Genomic DNA, 17,510 nt, shown 5'->3' on the forward strand with positions numbered 1-17,510 from the left:
CTCCAATGTTTGGATGGTGAATTGTTACTACCCACCCAGTAAGTCTAAAGAAGTTCTTTTACTGAGATTGGATTCTGCCAAAAACAAGGGCATTGGCGATGAAGGAGATTTAAAGAGGATCTGAGGTGTAAATTTTATTTTTCACGTGGTTGATATGTAGAACATGCTGCCAAAAAGAGATGGTGGAATCAGTTACAATTGTAACATCTAATGGGCCTGCCCCACTTACGCGACTTTTTAGGTGACTGCAGGAGACTATATGGTTGCTACATGCTCGCGGGTGGTTGCCGGGGAGCCACCTTCATGGTTGTGAGGAGTTCCCGCATTCTGGGAACTAATCGCGGCTTCATTATGGTCGCCACAAATTTTTCAACATGTTGAAAAATTAGCAGGGACCAGAATGAAGCCACCATGGAGAGTAGCGAGAATTCTCGTACCATAGGTGGGTCGCCAGGAGGTCCTAGTGGTTTGCCAGGAGGTCGAAGTTTCTCGTAAGTTGTAGCCAGTGCTGACCGGTGAATATCATTGGCTCATTGGGGGAAAAATGAGCCTCCCATTCCCACACTGACCTTTCTGTCCTAGGCCTTCTCCATTGTCAGTGAGGCCCAGCGCAAATTGGAGGAATAACACCTCGTATTTCGCTTGGGCAGCTTACACCCCAATGGTATGAATAGTAATTTATCCAACTTCAAGTAACCCTTGCTTTCCCTCTCTCTCTCTCCATGCTTCCCCCTTCCCAGTTCTTGACCAGTCTGACTCCTCGTTTACATTTTATCTCGGTTTGCCTTGTTGTTACCCTCTCCTAGCTAACAATGATCTACATGTTCCATGATCTCTATCCTCTTTGTCTCGTTTTCACACCTTACATTTCCTTATCTCTATCCCCCTCTCCCCAGACTCAATCAGAAGATGGTTCTCAACCCGAAACGTCACCCATTCCTTCTATCCGGAGATGCTGCCTGCCCCACTGAGTTACTCCAGCATTTTGTGTCTATCTTCAGTTTAAACCAGCATCTGCAGTTCCTTCCTACACATTTAAATAGACAAATGTGTAAGGCAATACAATACTTATGCAGGCAAATGAGATTGGTGTAGATGGACAAAAGGGTCGTCATGATGTGAGTGGAGCATTTTTTTGTGCTGGACTACTCTCAATTTGCAAGTGGCCTTATCAATACCAAGTCATCTTTTCGGCAGTTAGGACGACGTGGCCTCGGAGAAGCAATGTGAAACTTGGACATTGCAAACTACAAAAGCATGTGCGTTCATCTACAAATGCTGTAAAGCAAAAAGTGTGGAGGATGCATATCCGTTTAATCAAAGGGAAAAATATCAATTTAACTTTACAAATATAAAATACTTGCAATTATACTAAGGTGGAGATGGGCAGAAACATAGCAAATAAAAATGTATGTAATCAAGTGTGAAGTAGTCCACTTGGACAGGAAAAGGGCAAATGCAATAGAAATAGTATAGCTTTAAAGGGACAAGAGGGTGGAAAAGACCTTGAATCAAGAGTGCTTATTTGTAAGAAGTACCTTTATGGACAATTAAATTCGTACTTGCTGCATCCAAACAGAAATACAGAGATGAAAGCACAAGGTTATTTTGTTTTAGCTTTTAATGTGTGATCCTTCTGTTCATTATCAGATCCATAGAGTGCAATCATGCTGAGTGTATTAAACTCTGGTTAAGTCTGTGTGGGATTATTGTTTAGTTCTGGGAACCACATGTTAAGGGCCTGTCCCATTGTACGAGGTAATTCAAGAGTTCTCCCGAGTTTTCCCCTGATTCGAACTCAGAGAATATTCGTAGCGGGTCCGTAGGAGGTCGTGGATGTCTCGTAGCGGCTCGTACGAGTAACGGTAGGTACTCGGGAAATCCGGTAAACTCGTGAAGTTTTTTCAACACTGTGAAAAATGTCCACTGGTAAAAAAATACTCGTGATTAAAAGAATTGTTACTTTTAACTCGTACGAGCCGCTACCAGACATCCACGGACTCCTACGGACATTCTCCGAGTTCGAATCGGGAAAATTCGGGAGAACGCTTGAATTACCTCGTACAGTGGAACAGGCCCTTTAGGAAGAATGTAGCCTGTGAAAGTGAACACTAGGATAACTATTATGAGTGGCAGAGTTTGAGTAAATGGACAGTACAGGTAAGGATAATTGGAAAAAATAACTGGACGTGGCATGACAAAATGCACTTTCATGAGAAAATTGTCATATTCTAAAATGCAGTTTCAAAGAGCAGTGGAAGTAGGTCTGTATGAACTTTTGGAAAGATCATTGGGAAGAGGCTTTGTAGAAGTAATATACTGCTTTGGAGGAAAGATTCTAGTATTTTCTATTGAAATCTCATCCAGACATGATGAGCAGAATTACCTGTCTTGTATAATTCTTTGATGCTGTTGGTGCAGCCATGATAGTAAATTTCTTACTGGGTCTTGTCTATTCAAAACCAGTCAGTTGTGTAAACATTGTGCATTTAGCAAAAAACAAACTGCTGGTGGAGCCCATAAGTCTAAAGATCTGACGATATGTTGTCTGTCCATTTTCCTGCCAGGATGTTGCCTGATCTTTTGTTTCTGTTATTGCCAATTGTCCACTATAACCAAATGACCATAGTGGTCTTCCTGAAAGGTCTGAGACTATCCTCAAAGCACAGCGTCTTTGGGACGTGGGAGGAAACCACAGCAGCACACAGACAGTGTCCGAGTTCAGGATCGCACCCGGGTCTCTAGTGCTGGGATGTAGCAGGTTTATGACATGAATCTCCTGACTCATCAAGCCCCAGACCCCAGCATTATCTCTTGTCACTCCCTGCTCCAGAGGAGAGGTGCCTCCTGGCAACTTTAACATTTAAAAAAAATGATCAGCCAGCTCAAGTTCATCAAACTGGAAGCAAGCTAGAAATATTTGTTTCCAAATGTGAATGGGGTGTTCCAGCTGACCGATTGTTCCATCAGTCATGAAGAAGGAATCCTTTCAGCCCATTTTTATCCATCCCCACACACCTAGTACCGACCCATTCACTGGTCCTGGGTCTCGATCTGCGGCACCTCTCCATTCCTCCTGACTGGGTTTCTGATTGCAGAGGTTAACAGACACTCAGTAACGTCTCAATTTTATGAGGTTGCTTAACTGTTTTCAATCCTGTAATTGTCTTAACCACATAAAATGCAAAGGTTTCCTGAAAGAGATTGTAAACATCTCACAGCCCAAGGCCCAGTACTTGGCCTGACCTGCCCAATATACGCATGGGTGCCTCACTTGCAACAGATTCTGTCTACTATAACTGAAATTAGAAAGTAGAAGTTAGAAAGAAGAAGTTAGTAAGAGGCCTGTAAAAAAAAAAAGGGATGACTGTAGTGGATTTCAGGAATTAATCTGTGGGGAAACCCAGGACGTGCAAACTGGGCAGCTGCTGAGTTTGGGGCGGATGAGGGCATGAAGCCATTTGAAGGTGAAATTATTTTAAATCTCTTATTATAAATTTGGGAGCACATGTATTGTGGTTTTTGAAATAAGGCAGTAGAATTTGAGATGATGTTGGAGCAATAGGAATGCTTTGTTACAATTGTACAGATTATTTGTGAGACTGCATCTGGAATACGCCACATAATTTTGGTCTCCTTGCCCAGGAAATGAAATTATGACATTGGAGGCAGTCCAAAGGACATTTGCAAGACTAAATCCTGATATGAAAGGATTTCCAGCAAGGCAGAGAAAGATAGATTCTTGATTAGTACAGGTGTCATGAGTTATGGGGAGAAGGCAGGAGAATGGAATTGGGAGAGAGAGATAGATCAGCCATGATTGAATGGCAGAGTAGACATGATGGACTGAATGGCCTAATTCTCCTATCACTTATTAAAAAGGTTGAGTCTACAATCTTTGGAGTTTAAAAGAACCAAAGGTGATCTCATTGGAAGTTGTAAGGGGACATGATGGGGTAGATGTTAAGATGTTTGTACCAGTGGGAGAATTTCAAAAGAGGAACATGGTTTCAAGATGAGGGTTTAAGAAAGAACTCGAGATGCTGGAAAAATCAAAGGTTGACAAAAATGCTGGAGAAACTCAGCGGGTGGGGCAGCATCTATGGAGCGAAGGAATATGTGATGTTTCGGGTTGAGACCCTTCAGACTGATGGGGGCGGGAAGAAGAAAGGAAGAGGTGGAGACAGTAGGCTGTGGGAGAGCAGGGGAGGGGGAAAGCAAGGACTACCTGAAATTGGAGGTCAATGTTAATACTGCTGAGGTGTAAACTACCCAAGCAAAATATGAGGTGCCGCTCATCCAATTTGCAGTGGGACTAACTGGCCATGGAGGAGGTCAGAAAGGTCGGATTTGAAATGGGAGGGGCAGTTGAGTGCTGAGCCACCGGGAGATTAAGTTGGTTAATGCGAACTGAGTGGAGGCATTGGGCAAAGAGATTGCCATTGGTCTCACCGATGTAGAGCAGTTGACACCTAGAACAGCAGATGCAATAGATGAGGTTGGAGGAGGTGCAGGTGAATATCTGCCTCACCTGGAAAGGCTGCTTGGGTTCTTGGATGGAGTCAAGGGGGGAGGTAAAGCGACAAGTGTAGGATTTCCTGCGGTTGCAAGGGAAAATACCTGGGGGGGGCGTGGTTTGGGTGGGAAGGGACAAATTGACCAGGGAGTTATGGAGGGAGCGGTCTCTGCGGAAACCCGAAAGGGGAGGAGATTGGAAGATGGCCAGATGAGGGGCTTGTAACTTAAAACAAAGGTCTGTAGAAATTTCTTCTCATGAGGGCTGAATCACTGGAATTCTGTACCTGAGACAATTGTGGAAGCTAGGCAATTTTAAGTGGAGCAAGATACATTTTTGAAAGATCAGGCAATTCAGGGCTATTGGTATTGGACACAAAGGAAGATTTGAGGTTGAGCACAGAAGTATGAGTTTGAATGGCAGGCTGGGCTGGAGGGGCTGAGTGACCTAGGCATATGTCATGTGTTGGTCTGGTTGATGGGCCCAGGTTATTGACGGTGAGAAAATAGGCTTTGAACATATGGAGTAGGACAACTGGTACCTCACTCAACGGAGTCCCGACCTGAAATATTGCTTGTCAATTCCCTTCCCAGATGCTGTTTGACTCGTTGAATTTCTCCATCACTTTGTGTATTGCTAAAGGTAGTTGTTTGTTGCCTTTGGTCATTCCTCCCTCAAGGTATCTTGGGTGTTTCTGAGGGCTGTGTCCCAGACCCAACCATTTCCTCCCCCCAATAATCAAGTCGGAAGCGTGGATGTTTGCTGAAGATCATTGTAAATAGCATGAGTGTGTAATTAGGCTCTTCATGCTTGCCCCACCATTCAAATTGATCATGGCTAATGATTTTTACCTCATCAGCATTTTGCTACTTCAAATCCATTCCCTTTCGACGTCTCTAACCCTCCTCCCATTCCCAATCTGACCTTTCTGTCCTGGGACTCCTCCACTGTCAGAGTGAGGCCCAGAGCAAATTGGAGGAACAGCACCTTATCTGGTTGGGGTAGCTTACACCCCAGCAGTATGAACAATGACTTCTCTAACTTCATGTAGCTCTTGCTTTCCCTCTCTCTCCATCCCTTCCACCTTCCTAGTTCTCCCACCAGTCTTACTGTCTCAGACTACATTTTATCTCTGTACCACCCACTCCCCTGCCATCAGTCTGAAGAAGGGTCTTGACTCGAAACGTCACCCATCCTTCTCTCCAGAGATGCTCTCTGTCCCACTGAGTTACTCCAGCATTTTGTGTCTCCCTTTTGTCAAATATTTTTTATGTGCAGCATCCGGCCCCCTTCTGGGAAGTGAATTTCAAAAAAAAATTTGAACCCTTTGCATTAAGTGGCCTGTTTCCGTCTGCATCTCTAAGTTTAAACTAGTCATTAGTCAGGATGAAAAGGTAGCGATTGGTTGGGGAAGGAATATGTTCATGGATTCCAAGGTTTCAAAGGTCTTGTTGTCACATGCACCAATTAAGGTACAGTGATATGTGAATTACCATGTGATGGAGGGCAAAAAAAGTACAAAGTTCTTCCTCTTTATTCTCCCGCGGTCGGGGCAGTCGAACCATCCGTCGGGGCGGTCGAAGTGCCTGGGTCGGGGCGGTCGAAGCTCCCGTGTCGGGGCAGTCCTGTACAATAAGGCTAATTGTCAACCCCACAGTTGACCGTTGAGAAAAGTTGAATTTGGATATGATGCTCGCTGGAATCGTCTGGAAGGACCCCTTATCCAGATTTGCCAAAGAAAAATGAGCAAGAAACAGTTGGGTCCATAATCCAGCAGGAAATCAGCTGCCATATTTGTCAAGTAACAGATTGCTGGAAGGAATGGGGAAAAGGAAATATTTTAAACTATTTCAATTTGGATCTGCATATGGCACCCTGATGTTGTTAACAAACATACAAATTACATGTAGGTCGCACGACCCCTTGAGTTTGCTTTGGTGTTTAATAAGGTTGTGATATGAAGTAACAATTCAGCACCTTATCAATTATTTAAATATCTCTACTGTAAAAAAGATTTAGACTATCTTCCACTGCCCTTTGAGGAAGAGTATTTCAAGGACTTGCAGCTCACCGAGAGAAGAAATGTAACCTCGTTTAGGTCACATCTTTAGGTATGTGAAGAGGAAAAAACTAGTTAAGGCCAAAGTTGGACCTTTGAAGACTGAAAAGGGTGAATTTATTATGGGGAACAATGAAATGGCAGATGAGTTGAATCTTTGATTCCTTTATCCAAGTTATTTATATCAATTGCAAAAGGTCATTGCCTCATTGACACATCACTTGTTACATCCTGGTGAAAGTTTATATCTCAGCTATACCTGAAAATCTTCAGTTTTGAAGAGCTGAGCTCAGTGCAATTTCTGCAATAATTGTTTTTGCTGGATTTTGCTCTTCTCCAATTTGCTTCTGGTTTTCCTACATTTCAACAGTAACTATTCTTCAGAAAGCAGTTCATTAATGTTGACATTTTTTAGCTATGGGGATATCTGAAAAACAAGTTTTGCTCAAATCTTTTTTACTTGACACTTTTGCATTAAAGGATCTACATAGAAAGTAGGTGCAGGAGGAGGCCATTTGGCCCTTCGAGCCAGCACCGCCATTCATTATGATCATGGCTGATCGTCCCCAATCAATAACCGTGTCTGCCTTCATCTAGACATCTGGATTGTAGCTATTCGTAAATAGTCCAGAGAGTCATAGTCTTACATTGTGGAAATGAGCCCTTCGACCCAACTTACCCACAGCAGTCAACATGTCCCATCTTCACTAGTCCCACCTGCCTGCATTTGGGCCATATCTATGTACCTGTCTAAATGTTTCTTAAACATTACGATAGTACCTGTGTTTGCAAATCGTGTTTGCTATGCTCATTTGAATAATAGGCGTTTGTGCAGTGACCATGTAAAATAGAAGTGGCTTTAAGGGAAATCTTTTGCAATTTGTCATGCTGGGAACTACTTTATTTGTGTAAAGTTGTAATGGCATGTTTCTGGTTTTGTCTTATTCCAGTGAAATTATTTTTTGGGGGGGGGGGGGGGATATTTTATTAATCTTGGTTTTCTCATGTTAGCGTATATCGATGCATTTACCCATGTTAATGTAAAATATTTTGCTTAACAGCAGATTTGCATTGCCAACCATAATTGGTTGAATTGTTTAACAGTTTTGAGGTGAGCTTTGTCGCCAAAAGCCACACAAGATTATTCTGTTTAATTCAGAAAAATTACTTGAATTTTGTGAATTTTATGCTTATGTCGCAGAGTTTGAGGTTAAGTATTGATTGCAACATACGGTTCTTAAAACGGAAAATGACATACAGTAGCAATGTCACAAAATTTTGAGATTTTAAAAATCAAGTCTGCAATTTATCCCATCAGATAAAGCATAGAAAGAAGTTTAATTTGACACCTAATTCACTTTCATATCTTCTGTATTAAAAAAGTTATGGCCATTTTCATACTCGGAAATTAGCATCTTGTTCCCTATTGATTTTCCATTGACTTAACACAAAAGCTGTGATCGAGGACAGTCTAAAGCCCATAACTTTATTAAAAATTAAGAGACCTGAAATAAATTTTCAGTTATTATAGATTGAAGCATTCTGAAACCAATATTAAACAATCTTACTTGGATCTTACCTGAAATTAAAGCATATCATTAGTTAGTTACCCAATTGTAGCTAATTCCAAAATTCAATTACTAGATCTAAACATCTATCCATTTCTTAAGGAAAGATTAACATTTTTAAATAGCCTAAGTGTCCAAAGAACACTCACACAAGAATTCACAATAAAACATGATTTTTAAATCTCATTGACATTAATTTATAGGCCAAATGGAAGGGATTTAGTGTTCAATTGCTGTAAATTAATGGCCATTTAAATCAGCCATTAAATAGGATTCTGTGGAACGCGCTGGTTTAGAACGGTGCCAGATACTGCCGGTTCAGATGGGCCCCCAAGTCAGCTACTCGCAACATAACGTTTTGTATAAAGTGAACTTAAGAAGCCCTTTTTAATGTAAAAATAAACATACTATCTTGCGTTGTCCCCTACATGAGATCCGTCCTGTTGTCGGGGTTCGCGGCTTTAGAGGTTGATTTTTAATTTACTATAACAATTAAATAACCCAATTTAAAAAATACCTGCAACGAACGAATTTTGCAGCGAATTTTCGTCAGCAACTAAATAGGCTGAACAACATCGATTTCAACAGCCTAGAGAAAATCGCGATTTAAACCCACCCCCCTCTCAAAGGCGCCAAAGTCGCGCACACGGGCAGCGGCAGAACTGCAGCGCCACTGAAGGTAAGTTTTGCAACATACCTACATACAGGAGAGGAAATTGACACCTAAATCACTGGCTTTGATTGCCTTCTGAAGAAATATGAAAAATTAGCATATAGCTTGGAATCCTTACACATTCCTCAATAAGGAAAGAATATAATCCTGTGAACTGTGGATTTTTTCATCTTAAAATTTGAGTGTTTGGATTGTAGGGAGAAATGTTGGGGAAGAAGCAGATGAAGAAAGTCGTAGTCGTGTAGCATATTACAAAACGGGAGTCACTTCCTTCGTGGAAGTGGAAGGAATGGACATTTGACTGTATTCAATTAATCCAGTTATTGCAAATGAAATAGAAGCGGGAGAGTGGTTGAAATTACACGTTTCCATAGTGAGCTGGCAATGATTGGGATGTCGCGTGTTTCTTCTGAACTTTTGATTAACTTTTTTCACACACAGAGAGTGGTGAATCTCTGGAACTCTCTGCCACAGAGGGTAGTTGAGGCCAGTTCATTTGCTATATTTAAGAGGGAGTTAGATGTGGCCCTTGTGGCTAAGGGGATCAGGGGGTATGGAGAGAAGGCAGGTACGGGATACTGAGTTGGATGATCAGCCATGATCACATTGAATGGCGGTGCAGGCTCGAAGGGCCGAATGGCCTACTCCTGCACCTAATTTCTATGTTTCTATGTTTCATTTACTGAGAACTTGCAGTCATTGTGAAACTTGCCAAAAATATTAATCTTTTGTCAAACCTAAGATTATTTAACCTTTGCAAGAATATTTCCTTGTGATTAGTCCACAAAATAAATATTTAATACTTTTAACTAACAAGAAACTGGGCAGCCAAAAGGTGAAAGATTTGAAGGATATGGGTAATAAATTTGACTAGGAACAGGATGAGAGCTTGTGAGATAGAGACTGAGGTAGGATGATTCATTACTGTTTCTGTGCCACAATTTGAAGCTGTGCTATCTATAAACTACACAAGATGTTTTCATCTAATAGTCTTCAGTTTTGTTTGTCATCGGGGAATAACTGCTGAATGTTTCATCAGGAGAATAAATGATCAGTCCATACTAGACCGTATTGTGAAACCTATTTATTTTATACCTATTTTTCCAAACACAAATCTAGTAATATATAGAAGGCCCTCACTCGTGTCTCCTCGGTGCTCTTCCCTTGCTCCCCCTCCCCTAGTCGCAAGAGCGACCGAGTCCGTCCGTAGTCGTCGTGTCCTCCCCACCCCCCCCCCAGTCCTTATCTTTCACCCCATCAGCCACCGCATACAACACGTAATCCTCCGAAATTTTCGCCGCCTCCAATGGGATCCCAAAACTAGTCGCATCTTCCCATCTCACCCCTTTTCCGCCGTTCGCAGAGATTGTTCCCTCCGCAACTCCCTGGTTAACTCATCCCTTCCCACCCAAACCACGCCATCCCCAGGTACCTTCCCCATACAACCGCAGATGTTGCAACATCTGTCCCTATACCTCCTCCCTCGACTCTGCCCAGGGACCCCGACAGTCTTTTCAGGTTAGGCAGAGGTTCACTTGCACCTCCTCCAACCTCGTCTACTGCAAAGATCCTATGCTCCGCTATAAGATCTTTGGTCTACTGTATCAGTTGTTCAAGATGGATTAACCTTGTTTTCACCCAACAAACAGCTCACAATGGCCTGTTTCCTTTTATCATTGTTACCTTTTTGCTTATTGCATTCATTGTTCTTTATCTCTCTACATCATCGTCTATATCTCTAATTTCTCTTATCCCTAACCAGTCCGAAGAAGGATCTCGACCCGAAACGTCACCCATTCCTTCTCTCCAGGGATGCTGCCTGTCCTGCTGAGTTACTCCAGCTTTTTGTATCTATCTTCTAGTAATATATAATTTAAAAAAAATAGCAATTGCTGGAAATCTGAAATAAAACAGTCAGCAGGTTAGGCACTATGTGTAGAAAGAGAAAAGGTTAAGACTTTAGGTCTCTGATTCTTCATCGGAGCAGGTGCTTTTTGGTTTTCCTGTTTTTATTTCTGTAGTTCTGCTGTTTTTTCCGCATCTGTTTTAATTTCATTCTGTCCCTGAGTTACTGGACTGTCACATCGAACCTGATTCAATGTTTTTCAAATGTTGGTATGTAATCCCCACAAGGTAGTACTGTGTATTTAGCTGTAAAACATTTAATGTAATTAAAATATATATTTAAAACTTTGCTATAGGTAATCGATTTTTGGTTTCAGTTGGCTATACTGGATATTTTGCTTGCAATTGTCCTGAATGATAATTCACCAGCAAGTTTTAATTACGCTCATATTTTTCACTGCAGTTCTTCATAACTCTGTTCAATATTGCTAGCTATAATTATTTACTGAGTATATTTTGACCACAAGAGATAATTGGGTAATGTACTCCCATTTTATAATATGCTAATTTTGTTCCCTTGTATCCATAGATGCAGTTTTTTTTAAACATTGTTTACAGAGCCATACCCATGAAACTGTTCCAGTGTGTAACGTGCTTCCCTGAACATTAAGTTCAGCTGATTTTGTTTTTGGCAAACTATTTTTCTCCACAACATTTCGAATGTACAAATTTGGAGGCTGATTCCAAAAACATATTTCTTCCACAAATATACAAGACTCCAATCAATTTACCTGTAGCACAAAGAACTGTTTTGAGAGTAACTTAGCAGTCGGCAGCAGCTGTGGAGGCAAAGGGAAAGTTGCCTATCTAGCAGCTTGTTTTCTTCCCTCAATGTTCCAAACATCTGCAGTCTCTTGTGTCAGATTTACCTGTATTTTTAAAGGTATTTTTGGCTCTCCCTGCTGAATAGATTATTTCAGGCTCAAATTAAGATTTTAATGAAAATGGAAGGAGAAGTGGCAATATTAATTACTAAAGTGATATAGAGCCAGATATGGTGCTGGGGTGACAGAATGCTGAGGTACAAGTTCAGAAATCCTTCAAATATCAAGGCTAGTTCAACATCCTTTCACTTTCCATCAATTCGTCAGCTGTTTTTTTTCCTTCCCTCCCCCTCCCCCTCCCCTACCGACTATCGGTCTAAAAGCCCTGTCCCATGGTACGAGTTCATTCCAAGAGCTCTCCCGAGTTTAAAAAAAAAATCAAGCTTGTGTAAGCACGGAGAATGAATGTAGAGGGTATGTCGGAGCTCGGGGACGTCTCTTAGCGCTAACGGCAGGTAAGCACGGGGAGACTCGTGAAGATTTTTCAACATGATGAAAAATGTCCAAGAGAGCCCCGAGTTCCGACGAGTGGCCATTACTATAAATCTCCGAGTTCGAATCGGGGCAAACTCGGGAGAACTCTTGGAATTAACTCGTACCGTGGGACAGGGCTTTAAGGGTCTCAATGAAAAACGTCACCTTTTCCTTTTCTCCAAAGATGCTGCCTGACCCGCTGAGTTACTCAAGCATTTTGTATCTATCTATTCTTCAGCTGTACGCTTTGAAGGTGTTTCTCTCTGGAGGCTATGATATTTTGCATTATTCTCCATGAGTGATGGTCGTGGTACCAATTCCAGTTTGAGGAGCGTATGTGATGTCTTCAGTGCTTTTGTGTCTAATTGTAAAATGATGACATTCAATGCTTAAATATGTGCTTTAATTGGTTAAACAAATTAAGTAATTTTGAGGTTACCAGTAATCATTAGTAAGAATTAAATTCTGAAATTATATTGGAAGCAGTAAGTAATCAATTACAGTACCTTGATATTTTTATTGTTTTGTTCCACAGCCCTTCTGCAAATCAAGGATCTCTGCAAACCCAATCCCAAAAGCACTATGGTATTACATCTTCAATTAGCTTGGCTTTGCCAAAAGAAAATGATTATGTGCTTACCCAGAAACTTATTGAGGCACTAAATCCTTATGGAGTTTTTGAAGAGGAGGAGGAGTTGCAACACAGGTATATATCTTCGGTTATTAAGGCAACCTCAGCCACATTTCAATATTTCATGGAGTCTTTACTTTCCTAAATGCTTTAATCCGCAATTTCAACTAGTTTGATCATTAAATTGTTTAAGCCTATGCATATATTTTTTGCAGATCATATAAAAGGTCCAACTCCTCCTAAGAAACGTTGGCCCAGAGCTATAATCAATGTCTGCTCACAGACTTAATGGTTAATCATCTATTTTGGGATTTGAGCATTACATGGAAAAGAGAGACTCGTGTGGCATGTAATGTCTTTGAGGATGTTCTGCTTTGTGGCACGTAGACTGCTGAGAAGATATTGCACTGCTTGTGTTCCCATTTTTCCAAAATTAGTACGAATTTACCCTATCTGCGAGTTACAGGATATCAAATTATAAATATCAACTTCTGTGCATAAGAAGCAATATACATAAAATTTAACAAGACAAGCCACTCGCTTCAATTTTATAAGCCACATATTCAGTCTTTTTTCAGGGAAGTACATCCAGTTTTTTTTTTTTTACAGCATCAAAACTACCATGTCATACCCTGTTATTTTGGAACTAAATATTGAAGCTTGTTGATTAATACATATTCCAACATACCTACTGTGGCTAGATTTATCATCATGGACATGATCTATTGCATCAACTTGTCAAGTCCTCAATAGTACTTTTTAAGTTTATCAAACAGAAGGCTAAGGCTGCCTAGCTGGATCTCAGTCTTGATCTGGATGTTGTCACTGTTCCTTTGTTGTCATTGTCCCTTCATTGTCCTTGGGTCTAAAACCTTGACTGCAGTTTGAATATCTTCTCCGTAGAGAGCTCTGTTCATCAGAATATTTGAGGGATCAGCTGTGGTGAATAATGTTGGATTCGCTAAAATGTGCAACACTTGCAAATGTTAGATTTGAAGTGAAATCACTTTTTAAGTAACTAAATTGCAATTACATTTATTTAAGGCTACTAGGTGTTCGTATCATTTCTCACAATTTAAAAATTCCATTTGCATTGCCTTAATAACTTTGCCAAAGAAAGGGTATTTACTTCTTTAATGTTTGATTCTCCATCAGATAAAATGCTATGTTTCTTGATGTAAGATACCCAATTGTGTTTGCACAGAGTGGAACAACACAGTTCCAAATGGGGACAATTAGGACATCTACTGATTTGGCCATCGTGATATATCTGTTATTATTGGACAGGCTGTAACAAGTCAATGTTTAGTGTGGATTTCTGAATAAAGTTGCAATGGAGAAGTGGTCGTATTCAGGTCGTGTATTGTGAACTGGGCATTATGTACTTGCAGTGCAGAGAAAATTTGGCTGTCTAATACATGGAATATATAAATTGTCTTGTAAGAAAAGATTTGGACTTGATTTTGGCCGTGTGAGAGGAGATGATTGAAACACATAAGATCCCTGTGGATTTGAAGTGTCAGTGGGGAATGCTTTGTGGAAGAACTTGTCACATTTCCCCCTTGCATTCAGAAACACTTAAATATTTCAGACTTTCCAAAAGAGTCATAATATTAAAATATTTTAACATAAAACCAATCAATTAAAATGGAAAAGAACTAATACCTGAGACCCTCACACCCATTCCTCTCTATTGAAAATATGTTTTTAGAGGTTTCCTATTTCTCTGCACCTGGTATTGGTTTATTATTGTTGTGTACCAAGATACAATGGAAAATCTGTTGTGTGTGCTATGCAGGCAAATCATACTACACATGAGTACATCGAGTAGTTCAACAAAGGAAATAGACAGCAGAATGTTAATAGTGCAGCAACAGAGTGCAGATTTAAAAAAAAAAAAAGGTACGAGGGCTACGCCAAGGTAGATTGGGACATCAAGTATATGAGAAGTCCTCTCAGTGGTCTGAAAACAGTTGGGTTGAAGCTATTATTGAATATATGGTATGTGCTTTCAATTTTTTGTATCTTCTGCGGGAGGGTGGGGGGGGGGGGGGGGAGAGTTGTGTGTGAGATCCTTGATTATGTGGATAAATGTGAGGTTATCCACTTTGGTGGCAAAAACAGGAAAGTAGACTGTTATCTAAATGGTGGTCGATTAGGAAAAGGGGAGATGCAACGAGACCTGGGTGTCATGGTACACCAGTCATTGAAACTAGGCATGCAGGTGCAGCAGGCAGTGAAGAAGGCGAATGGTATGTTAGCATTCATAGCAAAAGGATTTGAGAATAGGAGCAGGGAGGTTCTACTGCAGTTGTACAGGGTATTGGTGAGACCACACCTGTAGTATTGCGTACAGTTTTGGTCTCCAAATCTGAGGAAGGACATTATTGCCATAGAGGGAGTGCAGAGAAGGTTCACCAGACTGATTCCTGGGATGTCAGGACTTTCATATGAAGAAAGACTGGATAGACTTGGCTTGTACTCGCCAGAACTTAGGAGATTGAGGGGGGATCTTATAGAAACTTACAAAATTCTTAAGGGGTTGGACGGGCTAGATGCAGGAAGATTGTTCCCGATGTTGGGGAAGTCCAGGACAAGGGGTCACAGCTTAAGGATAGAGGGGAAATCCTTTAGGACCGAGATGAGAAAAACATTTTTCACGCAGAGTGGTTAATCTCTGGAACTCTCTGCCACAGAAGGTAGTTGAGGCCAGTTCATTTAATTGGCTATATTTAAGAGGGAGTTAGATGTGGCCCTTGTGGCTAAAGGGATCAGGGGGTATGGAGAGAAGGCAGGGCCGAATGGCCTACTCCTGCACCTATTTTCTATGTTTCTATGTTGGGCTGCTTTCCCAAGGCAGTGTTAAGAAATTGATGGCGACCGAGAAAAAGAACGGTGCTGGTGAGCAGGCTGGGGGCTTGCCTACTACGCTCTTGGACTTGTTATGGATGTTCTGAGATGAGCTGCAGGAGGGGCACAGAGGCTAAATGGTGATTGTGTGAGGCAAGGGTCAGCACTTTCATGGTTTAAGGTGTCCATAGCTCGATTAGATCTGGCCGGGCGCGCAGAATCGATGCGGCCTGCAAAGGCACGGAACAACTCTGTACTTTAAGTATACAGAGACATGGTGCTGAAACATGCACTCCCTCAGTGAAATTTCCCATTCCAGCACTCTTGTACTTGAATATGATGTGTCGATGCATAGTTAGATTTTTGCTGAACTGTAGCAAAAAAAGGAATTTCACTGTGCCCTGGTACATGAGACATTCAGATAAAATCGATGGAGGGGAGGCTGGTTTGATGGACTGGGCTGCATTCACAACTGCAATTTCTTGCAGTCTTTGGCAGATAGTTGCATAACAAGCTGTATTGCAACTGTCATTGCTAATTCTTGCTTTTACATCCATTACGTATATATTCTCCACCTCTAAATCAGATGTTTAAAGTCATCCATTTGCGGTCTCTTCTGGATCTCTTAATGTTAGTGCTCCATCAATAGCAGCCAAATCTTCAGATACCAAGGCTCTAAATTGTGGGATCCCCTTTACCACACTTATAGATCCATGTGTATATACACGTGTGTGTATACAGTGCATTCAGACCCCTTCACGTTTTCCACATTTTGTTACGTTACAGCCTTATTTTAAAATGGATTAAATTAATTTTTTATCATCAATCTACACACAATACACCAGAATGAAGAAATGAAACAGATGTTTAGAAGCGGGGAGAGGGAGTGTGGGGCAGCGGGGAGAGGGAGTGTGGGGCCCGGGGAGAGAGAGGGCGAGGCCCGGGGAGAGGGAGTGCAGCGGGGAGAGGGAGTGCGGGGCAGCGGGGAGAGGGAGTGCGGGGCCTGGGGCAGCGGGGAGAGGGAGTGCGGCCCAGGGAGAGAGGGAGCGAGCGGCCCGAGGGAGTGCGCGGCCCAGGGGAGGGCGAGGCCCGGGCAGAGGGGGAGGGCGAGGCCCGGGGCAGCGGGGAGAGGGAGGGTGGGGCCCAGGGCAGTGGGGGGGGAGCGCGGCCCCGGAGAGGGGAGTGAGCGGCCGGGGCAGTGGGGGGAGAGGGGGAGGGGGGTGCGCGGCCCGGGGAGAGGGAGAGGAGAGGGAGTGTGCGACCCGGGGCAGCGAGGGAGAGGGATGTGAGGGCCGCGGGGAGAGAGGAAGTGAGCGGCCCGGGGCAGCGGGGTGAGGGAGTGTGGGGAGGGGCAGCAAGGGATCCCGGGGGCAGAGGGGCGGGAGAGAGGGAGTGAGCGGCCTGTAGTGAGCGGGGGGGCAGCGGGGAGGGAGAGTGCGGCGGCCCGGGGCAGCTAGGGGGAATGTGGGGCCCAGGAGAGGGAGTGAGCAGGGAGGGGGGAGGGAATGTGGGGCCCGGGGAGAAAGCACCCCAGGACAGCGGGGAGAGAGAATGTGGGGCCCGGGGCAGCGGGGAGAGGGAGTGAACAGCGTGGGAATGTGGGGCCTCTGAGCAGCCCAGAGCAGCGGGGAGAGGGGGTAGGATGGGGGGAGACATTGTAGTGTGGGGGGCAGGCGGGGGGTGCCGGGGGGGGGGGGGGGGGGGGGGGGGGAATAGTTGAGGGGTGGGGATAAAACCCCTTTCTCACGGTGGCGACTTGACGCAAGAGTTAACCAGAGTTGAACATCGTGGGAACCTCTTGCGATAACCGTACGGCATTTGTGGACCACCGTGGCGCTAACGGCAGGTACTCGTGTAACTTGGTGACTCGGGAGAAAATTCAAACAAGCTTGAATTTCTCCAAGAGTGACGTACACTTGTGGTTGAACATTGCAACGTTATATGCACGTAGTGGCCAATGCGATATCCGTACTGACTCTTGCGTGTACCGTGGGAACTCCTGCGAACGGT

The 17,510-nt window shown here is 43.0% G+C and overlaps 1 protein-coding gene across 3 annotated transcripts in view; it reads left to right on the top strand.

Annotated features, from left to right (window-relative positions):
- LOC129700025 (poly(A) polymerase type 3-like) overlaps window positions 1-17,510 on the top strand; it is a 58,861-nt gene that overhangs the window by 1,098 nt on the left and 40,253 nt on the right. For all 3 annotated transcript variants that reach the window (XM_055640174.1, XM_055640175.1, XM_055640176.1), the window contains exon 2: window positions 12,555-12,725. In XM_055640174.1, the coding sequence (XP_055496149.1) occupies window positions 12,555-12,725 (171 nt within the window). The remainder of the gene's footprint in view (window positions 1-12,554; window positions 12,726-17,510) is intronic.

This window comes from Leucoraja erinacea, chromosome 9, assembly GCF_028641065.1.
Source record: "Leucoraja erinacea ecotype New England chromosome 9, Leri_hhj_1, whole genome shotgun sequence".
NCBI lineage: Eukaryota > Metazoa > Chordata > Chondrichthyes > Rajiformes > Rajidae > Leucoraja > Leucoraja erinaceus.